The 13,434-nt window shown below is 41.0% G+C and overlaps 1 protein-coding gene across 4 annotated transcripts in view; it reads left to right on the top strand.

The window, feature by feature from the left end:
- ankrd13b (ankyrin repeat domain 13B) overlaps nucleotides 1–13,434 on the top strand; it is a 376,259-nt gene that overhangs the window by 280,546 nt on the left and 82,279 nt on the right. For all 4 annotated transcript variants that reach the window (XM_072589741.1, XM_072589742.1, XM_072589743.1 and 1 more), the window contains 3 exons: nucleotides 193–317; nucleotides 1,289–1,334; nucleotides 11,116–11,259. In XM_072589741.1, the coding sequence (XP_072445842.1) occupies nucleotides 193–317; nucleotides 1,289–1,334; nucleotides 11,116–11,259 (315 nt within the window). The remainder of the gene's footprint in view (nucleotides 1–192; nucleotides 318–1,288; nucleotides 1,335–11,115; nucleotides 11,260–13,434) is intronic.

The following is a 13,434-nucleotide window of genomic DNA, read 5'->3' as shown; positions in this document are numbered from 1 at the left end:
AAGGCTGGAATTGAACCCAAGTCCTTGACATCATGAGGCAGCAGTGCTAACCACTGATAACCCTGGTAAATACATTTGTCATGAAAACAGTTATCAAAATTTGGATGAAAATCTTCTTAAAGTACATTGGAAATAAATCACTTGCTTTCACTTGGCAGCAGCCTGATGTTGATCTCTCCCTACACTCCACAGCTCTCCAAGAGGCGATAAGTACAGGGAACCTGGAGCTGGTGCAACTTGTCCTTCGATATCGCGATTACCAAAGATCTATTAAACGACTGTCAGGGATCCCTTGTCTATTAGAGAAACTCCGTCAGGTAAGCCAGCAGCATTCTCAGTGCCTTTCTGTTGTCAGTTTAATTTGTTGCAGAGATTACTCATGCTCAATTTTGTAAGAAGAAGATGTTAGACAATTATAATAAAGCAAAGAACTGAGGATCTGAAACAAAACAGAAGTTACTGGAGAAACTCAGCAGGTCTGGCAGCATCATTGGAGAGAAAGTTTTGTATCCAGTGACCCTTCCTCATAATTCTAGTTTAATTTTGATATCCATCTCCCCTGGACAACTTGTGATAGAGTTTGTGGAAGTTGTTGTGCTTTAAGATGTCTGGTCATGCCAAACAATGCTCAGATTTAGAGATCCTAGGCACCATCATTGATGAGTTCTCCACAAAATCAAGAGCCTGGTTACTCTGAGTTATTTGGTTTTAGATCCCTCCAGACTTCCCTACACAAACTCCCACTGGCAATGGTTTGCAAACAGGGCTATTCCAAATTCATCTCGATTTTAGAGAAGGTCATTGTTGTGAGGGAGACAGTTGAGAGGAAGAAAATAATGTGGACATTTCTTCTATACATCACATATTTGCAAAAGAAATGTTTGAATGCTGATGCAACAAAATAAGATGACAAATGCCAATAGCACCAAACGAGAGAACTCTAAAGTTAACAGAGAAAGGGTGCAGGTTATGTTACACAAAAAAGCTTATTTTCAAAGTTGACAGCACTGATAAGCTTGATGTGATTGAAAAGTAGAAGCTTTCTGTAAAACCATATTTATATTAACATGAGCTAGCAAGGAAGTCCAGAGCTAAAATAAAACATTCAGCCCATTAAGTCTCCTGGGTCCATGAATATAATTCCATCACAGACCCCTGCATTTTCACCATCTGCTCATCCATTTTTGTAAGAGTGAGTAATCCCCTTTCTCTCCTTCCCTTGAAAAATAAATCCAGTATTTCTGTTCTTAATCCTATCATTTTCAATCAGTTTCTTTATTTCCAACAGGCACAGGACTTTTATGTCGAAATGAAATGGGAGTTCACAAGCTGGGGTAAGTTCAATCCAATCTAACCTGCCAACAGTTCAGGAAATTTTACTAAAGTATCCATTTCATCACATTTGAGATCTTAGAAACCTTAAAAACAAGAGGGCAATATTTTTTGGTTTCGCCTTAGAGAATGGATGCATTTTAACATTTATATCCTAATTGTGAGGAATTAAGGAGGAAGATTTGATTTAAATAGGAGGCGGTGAAGAAGAATGCTGGTTAATATACAGTATAAGTACTCTGTTTTATGGTTAACCAGAATGGTACAGTAAGTCCAAACCTAACAAAGGGCAGGGCTGATGTCAAAGGAGACAATTAGAATGTTCCCCTGTGTAATGGACCTGAAAGGATGACTTGTATTTATATAGCACCTCTCTTGACCTCAAGGAGGAGGAAGTGAGGACTGCAGATGCTGGAGATCAGAGTCGAGAGTATGGTGCTGGAAAAGCACAGCAGGTCAGGCAGCATCCGAGGAGCAGGAGAATCGACATTTTGGGCATAAGCCCCACATCCTGATGAAGGGCTTATGCCTGAAATGTCGATTCTCCTGCTCCTCAGATGCTGCCTGACCTGCTGTGCTTTTCCAGCACCATACTCTCGACTCTCTTGACCTCAAGCCAACCCACAGCACTTCACAGACAATGCAATATTTTTGAACAATGTTCCTTGTTGTAATGTAAAGCAAACACACGCAAACAGCAATGAGATAATGACCAGATCCATCTGTTTCTGTGATGTTGATTGAGGGATAAATATTGACTCGGATAGCAGGGATTAAAAACCCTGTTATTCAAAATGCCACCTATCAGTGGAGTCATGGAGATTTCTGGGCTCCTACTTGGCTGAAATGTGCAGCGGGCAGCCAAAGCTCCCCTCTGCCAACGTGTACACAAGAAAATATCCCCTTAGATCAGTTTGTCCTGAATGAAAGACTTTCTGTCATCTCTGCGACATTCTAAGAATCCTCTCTGACATCAACCTTGGCTTTTGTCTGTGGTTATAATGTGATCACTGAGACTGCAGTGCTGTGTTAGTTTGTCTCCAAAGCTCTGCTCTCTGTCAGGCCTGACACATGGTGCAAAAGATTCAAGGAAATCGCAAAACATATTTTACGCCTTTATGGCAAACAATGAACAAAAAAGGATGTTACTTCAGGGAACAAATGAATAGGTCAACTTATAAATCAGGAGAAGAAATGCTGTATTTTTAATTCAGTGCAGATTCATTGATGAGATGAGGAATTTCTTCCTCTGACGATTAATTGACATTTTGAATGATGTTTTGGGAAACAAATGGAAGAAGAAATAATGCTCAGGAAGCAATGAAAGATTATCTTGTGCGGGTGGGGGAATCACTATTTTTTCCTAGTTTAATGAGTTCCCTGTTCTATATTCACCCCGTGACATTGCTTTTCTTCTGACTTTGTGAAGTTGGCATCAGTTGACAATAGTAATGAAATCAAATTGAACTCTTTGACAAGAGAGTCAAACCTTCTTCAAAGTTACAGCCCTCAACCTTCATCTACTGACAGAGTTCTTATCCTTAAGGTTAATTAGTTTGCATCAAAGTCTTACCTTTCCTGTATGCCAGTGGACTTTCAGAGCTATGTCATTCATATGGTATACTATCTTCTATCTTTATGTCTCAAATGATGAAACAATTTTAGACTTGTTTCAGATAGTTTTAGTCTGATCTAGTTTGAATAGCAGAGCGTGTCCCATTCACCTACTGAATACCACTAAAAATACTGGGCTATCGTAATGGAATATTCATGTACTAATGGGTAAATTGTTTATTTTAAATAGATTAACTCACTGAAAGGGAGGTTTGTTTGGTTGCAATTCCTCACCTACATCCAGGGTAAACTTTGCTTTACAAATGTATACCTAGTTTTGAAAGTTTGTATTGAATCTTCTTCAGTTTCCATTTAGATAGTGCATTCCAGGTCATAATAATTCACAGGAACATAGGAATTGGAGCAGAAATGGACCTTTTGACCCATTGAGCCATTCAGCTATTCAGCCAGATCATGGTTGATCTTCTACCTCAATAACAGTTCCCTGCACTATCTCCATATCTCCTGTTTTTAAATACTTAGAAATCTGACACTCTCTGTATTGGATATTCTCAATGACTGAGCTTTTATAGACAGTTCCAAAGATTTACCACTTTCTTCTAAATCTTAGAGAATATAGGTCCAATCTCCTCAATCTCCTCAATCCCGCCATGCCAGGAATCAGTTTCACAAATCTTTCTTGTAATCCCTCTATGGTGAGTGTGTGTTCTTCCATAAGTAAGGATATAAAGCATACACAATACTCCAGATGCAGTCTCAGCAAATCTATATATAATTACAACAAGACTATTTTACTCCTGTATTCCAATCCTCCTGCGATAAAAGCCTGTGGCCCCTGGTTACCAGTCTTCTAGCCAGCAGAGTCAGCCACATCCTACCTTGCCATCCCATAAGATCATGCTTCATCTTCTACTTCAACCTTAGCTCCATATGCCCAATTCCCTCAGTATCTATGAATGTATTGCTCATAACAACTGAGCTTTCATAGAATCCCTACAATGTGGAAGCAGGCCATTTAGCCAATCGAATTATCTAGCACCAGACCCACCTCATCCCTGTAATCCTGCATTTCCCATTGCTAATTCACCCAACCTACACATCCCCGACCTCTATGGGAAATTTAGCATGGCCAATCCACCTAACCAGCACGACTTGGGGCTGTGGGAGGAAACCGGAGCACCCATAGGAAATCCACGCAGACATTTGGAGAATGTGCAAACTCCACACAGACTGGAATTGAACCTGGCTAACCAGTTAGGCCGCCCTAACTTTCAGACTCTAAGAATTCACAGTGAAGAAATTTCCTGTCTTAGTCACCTTATCGTGAGATGAAGCAACCTGATTCTAGACTCTCAAACCAAGAAAGCATCTACCCTGACAAATCCTCGAAAGAAATGGACATGTCTCAATGAGATTGTCTCTCATTCTTCTGAAAACCAGAGATTATAGGACTATTCTATTTACTCTCTCCTCATGGGACAACCTTTTCATTCCTATTTCTGTAAAAGCATCATCATCATTTAGATTATCGCTATTAAGTGTCTCCTTCCTCTTCACAGTTCGAAGGAGAACAACTCGAGTTACTAGCTACGCATATGAAAATCCCATATTCCCTCACCATTTTAACAAATCTTCTTTGCACCAATCAGGTTCAGTCATTTATACTTGATCCTACCCTGCTGTATTCTCATCAGGAGATATGTGTTGATCTGAAGTGTGAGACGAGGAGAAGGCTGTGTACTTCAGCTGCATTTAAATTACTAGCAATGTGGGCAACCACAACACAAGAGTATTGCAGCCACCACTGGAGGTACAGAGAATCACCAAAGTCCACAAAGTTCCCAGTTGCTTGAGTGTTGTCACAAATCAGAAGATTTGCAGTGTAAATTAGAGCATTCTACACCTTCAGGTATTAAATCAAAACAGTCCATTCTATAAGAAAGGAAGAACCTGCATTTATATAGTGTCATACAAGAACTTCAATCATCCAAAAGTAGACATTATCCAAAAAGTGATCATGGTAAGGTTTTATTTTTGTTTGTGGTGTTAGTTGAGGGATACGTTTTGCCCAGGAAACCAGTGAGAGACTCTTTGACATAGATTCATGAGATCTCGTCCATCAGCCTGAGCAGGACAGGGGCATTTCACCATGACTTTTTACCCTTAGTATCTAGATTGAAGTCCTCATCTCATCTGAACAGGTGGAAATATTTTTTTATTTAAAAAGAAATCAAGTTCTGTTTTTGTTTAAATATTTCTGCTCACACCAGGCCACATGATTCTATTGCATTAAGATAAATGGTGATATAGTGTGACTAGACAGCAGAGGACAGAAAGTTCTGGTCAGAATTCTGGAATCAAAGTAATCGAGCTTGAGTCTACACTGACCCTATTATCCAGCTCCATAAATATCAGTACCCCTCAGCTGAATGACATTTTTAAAATAAAGTTTTCTCAGAAAGGCATTCTTGTTTCAGTAGAATTTACTTAGCTGTAGAAAACTGATTGTGATTGGACAGGAAACTCAAACATTGGTAAATTATACTGAAGATTAGAACAACAGTTTCCTATTAGCCCCCACTAGCTTTGTAATAATGTAACTTGAAATAGTATGACTGTCCAACAAGCCCTGGAGTTGAACCATCTGCCACTTCAATTCAGCCAAAATTGAGATGAAAGAATAGCGGGATTAAGATATCTCCTGAGGTTGCTGGTTGGTGTGTGGAGAGTTCATTTTGTTACACAGTGCTGCAGGCTTGCACCTTTGCTGAGAGAGTTCTGTCATAACGCCAAGGCCACTTCCAGGAAATGACACATTCCGAAGCAATGAGTTTGAGAACACACCTGTGACACACGTTCCCCTTGGTGTTGTCGAGATTTCAAGCTGGCAAAAACTCTAGTGACAGCTCACTTTGAATAATTGTTTACATGCTGACCTTGAAATCTGAAAATGCATTCGAGCTGTGACAGAAATCAATCCAATTAACTGACTGTACCAAATGAACCATTCTTCAGTTAAAAAGCGAGTTTTATTATGGTCGTGTTCGCAGACTCCTGACATCAGCATCAGCCAGGGATTAGCACCTCCCTCCGGGCCAGATGCAAAGTACAACTTTGATATTGATTTAGAGAGTGGCTCTTACTGATCAAGCACAAAGGAGACAAGATAATCAATTTCAGCCTTTTCCACTCAGGCCTTCTCACTACATCTCCCTGTCCACTCCAAAACTTATTTTCCTCTAAATACTGACCCAGAAAAGTCCACCCCCCACCCCCACAAGCCACACAGTGCTGCGCTTTCAAGCTTCCAGCTGCAAAGCTTTTGACCCTCCGTGCTTTCACCACAATCACTGATTTGCTGAGCTACTTGCTGTCCTCTGCCTAATGCCCTTAGCGTGAGTGAAGTGTCTCCCACTTGCCACCCCATGATATTACACTAATCTTCACTCCCACTAGGCACTGCAGAGCTAACCAGACAGCCAGGTTAGCTCTGCAGCATCAGATCTGAGCTCAGCACTGTCCCCATGGCTTGTCCGGACTTGTCCGACTTGCCTATCTCCTTTTCCACCTATCTCCTTTTCCACCTATCCACTCCACCCTCTCCTCCCTGACCTATCACCTTCATCCCCTCCCCCACTCACCCATTGTACTCTGTGCTACTTTCTCCCCACCCCCACCCTCCTCTAGCTTATCTCTCCACGCTTCAGGCTCACTCCCTTTATTCCTGATGAAGGGCATTTGCCCGAAACATCGATTTTGAAGCTACTTGGATGCTGCCTGCACTGCTGTGCTCTTCCAGCACCACTAATCCAGAATCTGGTTTCCAGCATCTGCAGTCATTGTTTTTACCTCGTTGATTTGAACCAGCTCCAGTCTAGCCTGTAGCATTTGCTCTCATGACATGAGGCTACATTCATCAATACAAAATCTGCAATATAACTGGCTCATGGGAGTTGATACTGTCACTACAGCTTCAAGCAGTATATTGATGATTGGATAATTGCCCTGATAGCCCAACTTTGATCTGACCTTCATGTTCAGAGAGCAATTCCAGGAACAAAGTGAAGGCCAAAATGTTTTTTTTTAGGTTAGATTGAGATAAGATTTCTATTCCGGCTAAGCGATCAGCATGTATTCAGATATGTGCGGATAGAAAGATAGTTTCCCATGTCATGGGTTTAAGATACATAATGGACTCTTTTTTCTGATTCAATCATGGGCTTGTCGACTTCCAAGATGCAGTCTTGCCTCATGACTGACTTTGCTTGGAACTTTTGCTTTTCCATGTGGGATTGGGATTCACAGGTGCAGTTTGCAAGCTGCAATGGACATTGTGTATGGAGGCCAATTGTTGAGAAGACCCAGCCAGCAACCTAGCTTCCAATGTCATTTCTGTGCTCACGACAATCCCACCCATCACCCCCTTGCTGCCCACAACACCTCCCATGTCTGATAGCTCTCATGCCTCCTCCATCCCCCTCCACTGTGCTGCCCCATGCCTCTCCAGATCCTCCATGTATCCTCCTGAGAAACCCGCCAAGTACACAGCCAAACAACAACAATATTTTAATCCAAATGTTAAAAAGTTGAACCTGTAGCAACCTGATGTAAATATCATTCAGACATCTTTCAATGATGCTGCAAAAGAAACAAATCTGTATTACTAAAGAAGTAAAGCTTAATCCCTTTTGTGTCTATTTTGTGCAAACAGCCATGGAGTTAGAAGCTACATCAAAGGTAGATTATGTCATTATACCCTTTTAAAACTATTAATTTTTCTCCTGAGCAGCCTTGTTGATAGAATACCAGTTGAACTCAGGACATTATTACCTTTTGAAACTCAGACAAGCATTTATATTGACCACAACGTTCAAAAGTACTACCTTGCAGCTCCAAGACTGTGAAAGTGAAAGGATAAATAGTTTTATCTCTAATTCAAAGCAGAATGTCTACCAGCCAATGGATGGGGACAAGCGGCTGGTTTTATTTTAACTTTCAACAGTCGGGGCGTCTGTTTTCAAATCAGAACTAGGTGAAAGTGAGGACTGCAGATGCTGGAGATCAGAGTCTAGATTAGAGTGGTGCTGGAAAAGCACAGTAGGTCTGGCAGCATCCGAGGAACAGGAAATTTGACGTTTCGGGCAAAAGCTATTCAATGGGAATGATAACGTTGATTTTCCTGCTTCAAATCAGAGCTGTCAATACAGTGATGTCACAGTGCCAAACATAACAAGAACATTTCTCAGCCTATTTTCTAAAGTTTGAATGCGTTATGGCACTTTCCCTACAATCAAACGTACTGTAATCCCATTAAGAAATGCAGGTTAATGTAATGTCAAATTCATCTTTGTAGATTAGAGCTCTATCTTTTACCACTACATTAAAAAACATATCCATATTACAATACAGCATGTAATAGTGACATTGGAGGTCAAGAGTGTGGTGCTGGAAAAGCACAGCAGGACAGGCAGCATCCAAGGAGCAGGAGAATCAACATTTCGGGCAAAAGCCCTTCATCAGGAATCACCATCAGGAAAAAGCACCGGCTGTGCTTTTCCAGTACCATACTCTCAATTCTAATCTCCAGCATCTGCATTCCTCACTTTCGCCTAACATTGGAGGGGTCAAGACATCTTACATTTAGCTGCTAGAATGCTCCTGACTCTTCAGCAGGCTTCTCGAATTGGTCATACATTCTGTAAAGAGGGGCAATTTTCGAACCTCTTTACAACCTGCTCACCCCAGGAAAATTCACAATGTTTGACCGTTTATCATACAACTGAAGGCTTTTGGCTGTTTCAGGAGCCCAATGGGAAAATCCTTCCTCAAATTACTGACCAAGGATCTGTGCTGGAAAAGACATTTCCCTCACCTTTATCCTCGAAACCCTAGCCAGCAATGCTGATGGCAAGTCACAGATACTCTGTGATCATATACAGATGCAATGTATTAACTGCCCTTTTTCCCTCCATGTACAATTTAAATACTGTACTGTAACAACACAGTCACTGAGATAATGGTGAATAAAGAGCACTTACTTTTGGAGCTGAACATCAGAGATCTGGGTAATGAATGCGTGTGATACTCAAGAGTTATTTAACCTGCTGTCACATTTTTCTACACACCACTACTCCCCATCAAACCATGTGGAATTTAAACTGACAGATCAGTGTGGCAAGGGCTCTAGGGATAACATCTGTGTGAGGGGAACATCTTAACAGTTACGCTTCCCTGCCCAAAAGTTTAATAAGCGGATGCTAATAATGTCTTAAATAACAGGAGGCAGCACACACCACGGATCAAGGCTCAGCACATTGAGATGTGTGAATTCTCGATGGTGTTTGAAACTTCTTCCGAGCTGACAGTGTGAAGACGAATGAATTTGCAGGATTGCAGCAGTGGTTTGAGTGATAGCATGCGATTGCTTCAGTGACTTCAGGCTGCAAAGTGGGAGAATTTCAGAACTGGATTGCTCACTGGAGCTGTGATGAGAACTGGAAATGTGATAAGAGCCTTAAGCAACTTTATTCATCTGACTGATTCCATGAATAAAAAGTACAGAGTGAATTGAGATAGCACCCAAATCTCTGGATGCATAGATGGAGCTGTTTCACTATTGACACATTTAAAGTCAGTTCATGGGTCTCATATATCTGAAGTTTAAAATCATTTCTTATTGTACTAGGTTAGCAAGGAATATCTAATAATCACAATGAAGGCAGAGAGAAGCTGAAAAAGATTAATTGACTTAGTAAAATTAATTATAGACTTACCTTATCATCAGTGAAACACTTAGGTGGGACACATTGACACAGCGTGCTGCCACTAAAATCTCACCTGGTCCCTAAGCATCTACAGATAGAGTAAAATCCAATATTCGCTCGAGTTCATCCAGCACCAGCTAGTGTTAAAATATTTGGATTTGTTTTGAATGACTGAGCAGTGGAAGGGCTGACTGGGTATCTGTACCGGGGGTGAAGAGTTCTTGGCAATTTTGAGTCTTTAGCTTCAATTAAGTTTGACTCATATCTCTGGGACAGCTCAGTGGAATGAGGCCTTAAGAGGGGTGGGGCAGCCTCCAGCATTTCAAGGGGAGGCAATAGGCTAGTGCTATTATCGCTGTTATCGAGAGAGCGAGCTAATGTTCTGGGGACCTGGATTTGAAACCTGCCATGGCAGATGGTGGAATTTAAATTCATTAAAAATCCTGGAATTAAGATTCTAATGATGACCATTGTAAATTGTTGGGAAAAACCCATCTGGTTCACTAATATTTCACAGGAAGGGAAACTGCTATCCTTACCTGATCTGGCCTACATGTGACTCCAGACTCACAGCAATGTGGTTGACTCTTGACTGCCCTCTGGGTAATGAGGGATGAGCAATACATGTTGGCCTAGCCAGCGATGCCTCATCTGTGAATGAATTTTTTAAAAAAATTGTTTGGTGTGTGTATATAGGGAGAGTGTTGTGGGTGGACTAGGGATTGCCCTTGCCCCTGACTTCACAAATATATTCTGGCCCAATGCCATCCTTGTTTATCTGCTCAAACATATTACTTCAGTTCTGCTGCTGGTGGAAGTGGTCAGAGTGTGCAGATCCTTAGCTCCAACCAATTCCACCCATAATTGACAATCGGGGTCCTATTTACACCACCAAACTCTGATTACCCCCAAATTGCCTCAGGCCAGTGAGAATTTTGGACATCCCTTTCAAAATGGAGCTGACCAGACATTGAATGTTAGTGAGGTGGTAAAAGTCCCAAAAAGGTCAGGAAAAAGTGCTATTCCCCTGTCCCTGCCTACAAGCTCTAGGCCAGTAATATATTGTCCATCAGGTTGAGCTGGAATCAAACTTTGTCAGTTGAAAATTGGCAATTTTCTGAAGTGCAACAAGCTTCATTTATTTACAATTTATCAAAAAGTGTTTTAATGTTATTTGCAATTTTAATATTAAGAATATTAAGGAGAAAAACAATTCAATTGGCCTATCAGATTATATCAGGCTTAAGGTAACTGATGTGATTTATTGTGCTGGTGATCATGTGAATAATATTATTGAGCTCAATTCTCTATTCATTACATCACGTAAGGCTGTCTCTATCACTGACATCTTAATTGGCTATTCAAATGGCGATATGTTTGCAAAAAAGAATTGCATTTACAGGTCCAAATACTGATAGTTCTTTCACCCGTTTGACTGTCACAGTTCCCCTGGTCTCCAAGATCTGCCCTAGCGACACCTACAGGGTTTGGAAAAGTGGGCAGAACCTCCGGGTTGACACGACACTGCTCGGCTTTGATCACATGACCTGGCAGCGAGGGAACCGCAGCTTCGTCTTCAGAGGGCAAGGTCAGTTTAAATAAAAGGGACTTCCATGTTACATTCATGGCTAAAAATGTCTGACTCATTAAATGTGTTCAAGTTCAAAGTCTTACAAATTCATTTTCAGAGTAAACACAGCGGCCCTTCATCCTGTTGTGCTTCTGGAAGCCATTATTGGTTCTCTTAACCTGCTTCTGGGAAACGTCTTGTTACTGAGAATTAAAAAGGACAATGTAACTGAAAATTCAATTGTTGAAGATCTTTCAGTGAGACATTAAACTAAAACTCCATTTGTTCATTCATCGTGATCCTGTGGCACCATCGAAAGACCAGCAAAGGAGTTCTCCACTGCATTGGTCACTTCGGTTCTTCAAACCCCTCACCCCCACCTAATCAAAAATTCAGAAGAATTTAATTGGCTGAGAAAGGCTTTGGGATGAGTTGAGGTTGCAAAAGGTGCTTTATAATTGCAATTAAGATTACAACATACAGACTAGGCAGGTGGAATATAATGCGGGATTATGTACATTGGCAGGAAGAATAGAGGAGCTAAATATTATTTAAATGAAGAAAGCTGCAGAAAGCTACAGAACAGAGGGGTTTGGGAGTCCTTGTCCATGAATCACATAAAGAAAGCATTTATGTTAAGCACGTCATGGAAAGTCAAATGGTCTTTATTTCAAAGGGAATGGAGTATGAAAATAGTGAGGTCTTGCTAAAGTCAGACTATTCCTGGAACACTGCAAACTCTTTTGGTTTGCCTTGTCCAAGGAAACACATTGCTTTAGGCTCAGTCCAGGGAAGATTCTACAATTCAAGGACTCTCTTGTGAGGAGATGGTGAATAGGTTAGGCTTGGACTTTAGAAGAGTGAGAGGTAACCTTATGGAGTACTCAAACTACTTGGAGACTCGGAAGGCTAGATGCAGAAATATTGTTTCCACTTATGGGAGAGTCTAGGGCTGGAGAGCATTATCTAAGAGTAAAAGGTCACCCATTTATGAGGAGCAATTTCTTCTGTCAGTGGATAACGATTCTGTGGAACAGAGGGCTTATGAAGCTGGGTCATTAAGTATATTTAGGCCCAAGATGTACAGATTTCTCATCAGTTAGGAGATCAAGTGTTATGGGATAAAGCAGGAAGGTGGAGTTGAGAGCAATCAGATCAGCCATAATCTCATTGAATGGCAGAGCAGACACAATAGGCCAAAGGACCTACTTCTGCTTCTATGTTTCATGGTCCTTATGGATTAAGTCTTTCTTTTTCTCTTCAAGAGAATTCTAATATAAACAAGCCAATCAAATTGAGGTAAAGATGTTTCAAAACGTCGTTCTCTTGCTTTGAAAAGTCTCCTTTCTGAACAGCTTTAACCAGCAGCCACCCTTTTTTTGGCTAGTCAAAGTTAATACTGTTCTTTCTTTGAAAATAGTTATTTTTTGACCTGAAGACTGTTCTTCACCCTTTCCATTAGTAATAGTCCATGAATCGCTGTTTCATTGTCACTCTCACATTCTGAAGCTCTGCAGCAGTATACAATCTGTAATTGCAAGTCAGTCAAATAAGAACAATGGGAACAAGCCAGCAAGCAGTTTCCTTTATTGTCTGATAGGACAACTATTGGCAATGTAATGTACTGCTGCTATATGTCTCACGGTCAATTCATAATATCATTGAAGAACATAGAGATGAACAGCATGGAAACAGACCCTTCGGTCCAACCTGTCCATGCCGACCAGATGTCCCAACCCAATCTAGTCCCACCTGCCAGCACCCGGCCCATATCCCTCCAAACCCTTCCTATTCATATACTCATCCAAATGCCTCTTAAATGTTGCAGTTGTACCAGCCTCTATCACTTCCTCTGGCAGCTCATTCCATACACGTACCACCCTCTGTGTAAAAGAATTTCCCCTTAGGTCTCTTTTATATCTTTCCCCTCTCACCCTAAACCTATGCCCTCTAGTTCTGGACTCCCTGGCCCCACAATCATCAAATTGACCCAAAAAATGCCTCTGCATTAACTGAAAAGGGAATAGGGCAATACAATATGAGGCTTTCATTAATAATTGGGAGAGGACACTCATTGGAATTCATTGAATTTGCTCAGAAAAGTTATAGCTTTCTTTTTGCTAGGTATTTTGGATGATGTTAAGAATAATCTTTAAATGTCACAAAATCAAGTGGCCCAGTGCTACAAATGTA

This window comes from Chiloscyllium punctatum, chromosome 19, assembly GCF_047496795.1.
Source record: "Chiloscyllium punctatum isolate Juve2018m chromosome 19, sChiPun1.3, whole genome shotgun sequence".
Classification (NCBI taxonomy): Eukaryota; Metazoa; Chordata; class Chondrichthyes; order Orectolobiformes; family Hemiscylliidae; genus Chiloscyllium; species Chiloscyllium punctatum.
This window is presented reverse-complemented; position numbering and strand designations above follow the sequence as displayed.